This window comes from Loxodonta africana, chromosome 26 (genome assembly GCF_030014295.1).
Source record: "Loxodonta africana isolate mLoxAfr1 chromosome 26, mLoxAfr1.hap2, whole genome shotgun sequence".
NCBI lineage: Eukaryota > Metazoa > Chordata > Mammalia > Proboscidea > Elephantidae > Loxodonta > Loxodonta africana.
This window is the reverse complement of record NC_087367.1, coordinates 48,952,810-48,955,416: the sequence shown is the minus strand read 5'-3', so window position 1 is coordinate 48,955,416 and position 2,607 is coordinate 48,952,810. Positions and strand designations below refer to the sequence as shown.

The 2,607-nt window shown below is 38.1% G+C and overlaps 1 protein-coding gene across 1 annotated transcript; it reads left to right on the top strand.

The window, feature by feature from the left end:
- The first annotated feature begins 300 nt into the window (after positions 1 to 300).
- Positions 301 to 2,389, top strand: LOC100674698 (olfactory receptor 2T33-like). Its single transcript, XM_023542651.2, has one exon. The coding sequence runs from the start codon at positions 1,301 to 1,303 to the stop codon at positions 2,231 to 2,233; it is 933 nt and encodes a 310-aa protein (XP_023398419.2). The 5' UTR covers positions 301 to 1,300; the 3' UTR covers positions 2,234 to 2,389.
- The last annotated feature ends 218 nt before the right edge of the window (positions 2,390 to 2,607 follow it).

Here is a 2,607-nt window from a genome sequence, read left to right as displayed (position 1 = left end):
ATTTGTGAGCAAAAGACACCACTCACCTAAGTATAATAGGTGAATCCATTTACATGTGCATCCATTTCTACCACCAAAAATACTTAGACGTAAAAGAAATGGAAGTTGTAGATTCTAGTGAAAAGAGAAGCTATTCTGAAAGTGAATGAGTACCTGTATATTTTACCTGTGGGAGATGTTGGACCTCAGGTGCATTATATGAGAATATCATTCGGATAAGTCATAATTAATGGATTAGTTTTTGTCTTCTACTTTTAAAAGTATAAGATTATTGATGTTCAAATTTATATGAAAATTGCATAAAATACGAATTATGTTCATTTATGAAATTATTAACTTTTTTTGAATGGATAAAACCAAAACACCTGTGCTGTCAAGTCAATTCTGACCCTATAGGACAGCATAGACCTGCCCCATTGAGTTTCCAAGGGGTGGGTGATGAGTTTGAACTGCCAACCTTTTGGCTAGTGCCAAAAGCTTAACCACTGTGCTACCAGGGCTCCCTTAGAATGGATATATTAAATTAAAATCAGCAGCATTGTTTGAGAACATAATACATAAAAGTTTAAATGTTGAGGGGGTTCTAAACTTAACGAGATGTAGGCACCATGATCCGGAATGCAAGTCGTGATAATATAAATGATGTGGTGATGGGTACAGTAGAATCTGTGGCGGCTGAAAGCCTAGTGTGTTTAGAGCACAGGCTGCATGTAAGTGTGGAATAGAGAATTTTTGCTTTTGTTTTTTCCCCATCAAACTTAGTTCTTTGGTTGTAATTTTTTTGAAATTTTGAAATTTTAATTTGTCTTTATATTGAATAAAATCAAGTGAGAATACATTAAGCAAATATCTAAAATACATGCAAAAGTAATAACTATAGGCATATCACCTCAATACCTACTACAGAGCATGAATCTGAATTTCCTTCAATATAGAAATACCAAAAGTATAAAGAACTCGGATTGCATAAGTAATATTTCTTAACACCATGAGTAAATTACGTGTGGCATACTGACAAATTATTAAAAAACAACAGAGGTATAATTTGTACCACTGTATATGTATGTGTTATCTAATTTTGTGTGAATAGAAAATAATGTATAGTAACAGCAGAGATGGATAGTAGTATGCTATGACAAAAATCTTGTTTGTAAGTGAAAGATTAAAGTAGTAATTAGCCCTCCAAGTCTGAGATTTCCCAAGTCATTTGATCAAGTTTTCATAAAGATATGCACAAGCTTCCTTTTAAACAAATCTCATTTCTGCATCAGTCTTATGTCTTTCAGGCACCAGTAGAGCCATGGTCAATGCAAACGGTACCACAGGAATAAACTTCATTCTTCTAGGGCTCTTTAACCACACACAGATCCACCTATTCCTGTTTGCCATGGTGCTTATGATCTTCATCACCTCACTGATGGGCAGCGCCCTTATGATCATTCTCATTAATGTGCACCCTCAACTCCACATGCCCATGTACTTCCTGCTTAGCCAGCTTTCTTTCATGGACATGATGCTGGTCTCCACCATCGTTCCCAAAATGGCAGCCAACTACCTGATGGACACTAGGTCTATCTCTCCCACTGGCTGTGGAGTCCAGATCTTCCTGCTTCTCACTCTGGGAGGGAGTGAATGCTTCCTCTTAACGGCCATGTCCTATGACTGCTATGTGGCCATATGTCACCCACTGCGCTACCCCATTCTCATGAGTCGGAAGCTCTGTTTACTCATGACATCAGGTTCCTGGCTCCTGGGAGGGATTGATGGGCTGATGCAGGCCGGTGCTACTTTGAGCTTCCCTTACTGTCACTCACAGGAAATCAATCAGTTTTTTTGTGAAGCACCATCATTGGTACACCTTGCCTGTGCTCACACCACGATTTTTGAGTTTTTCATGTATGTCTGCTGCATTCTGATGCTCTTGATCCCTTTGTCTCTCATTTTGGCCTCATACAGCCTTATCCTGGCTGCAGTGCTCTGCATGCGGTCAGCTGGAGCTGGGAAAAAAGCCTTTAAGACCTGCTCCTCTCACCTGGCGGTTGTGGGACTCTTCTATGGCACCATCATGTTCATCTACATGAGGCCCAAATCTAACGGTTCAGAGGACCACGATAAGGTGGTCTCAGTGTTTTATACCATCTTCACACCTGTCTTGAACCCCCTTATATACAGTGTGAGAAATAAAGAAGTCAAGGGGGCCTTGAGGAGGTGGCTGGAAAAACATTTTATGTGATATCAATGCTGAGCATAATTTGCCAAAAGGGCAGCAACCAAACTGGATACAGGTTACATTTCCAAAATATTGTTTTGCTATTTTGTTCATCCCATTTAAATTCTTCTTTTGTGTTGTATCAAGTTATTTGGCTCTTACTTTGCCAATCTGGCTGCATTGTTTTTATTATGGTAAATTTATTATGATTATTTTTATATATGGTAAACTAATTAAAAATTATATTTGTCCTCCTGTCATAACTTGCAGTGGTGTTTTTGCTCTGAAATTAGGGCTTTGGCAATAAGTATGAGTGATTGAGTTTCTAAATAGCATATGATACGTGTATAATTTGTATTTTTTGATAAATAATGGAAATCATTAATTTTGATGGGGAT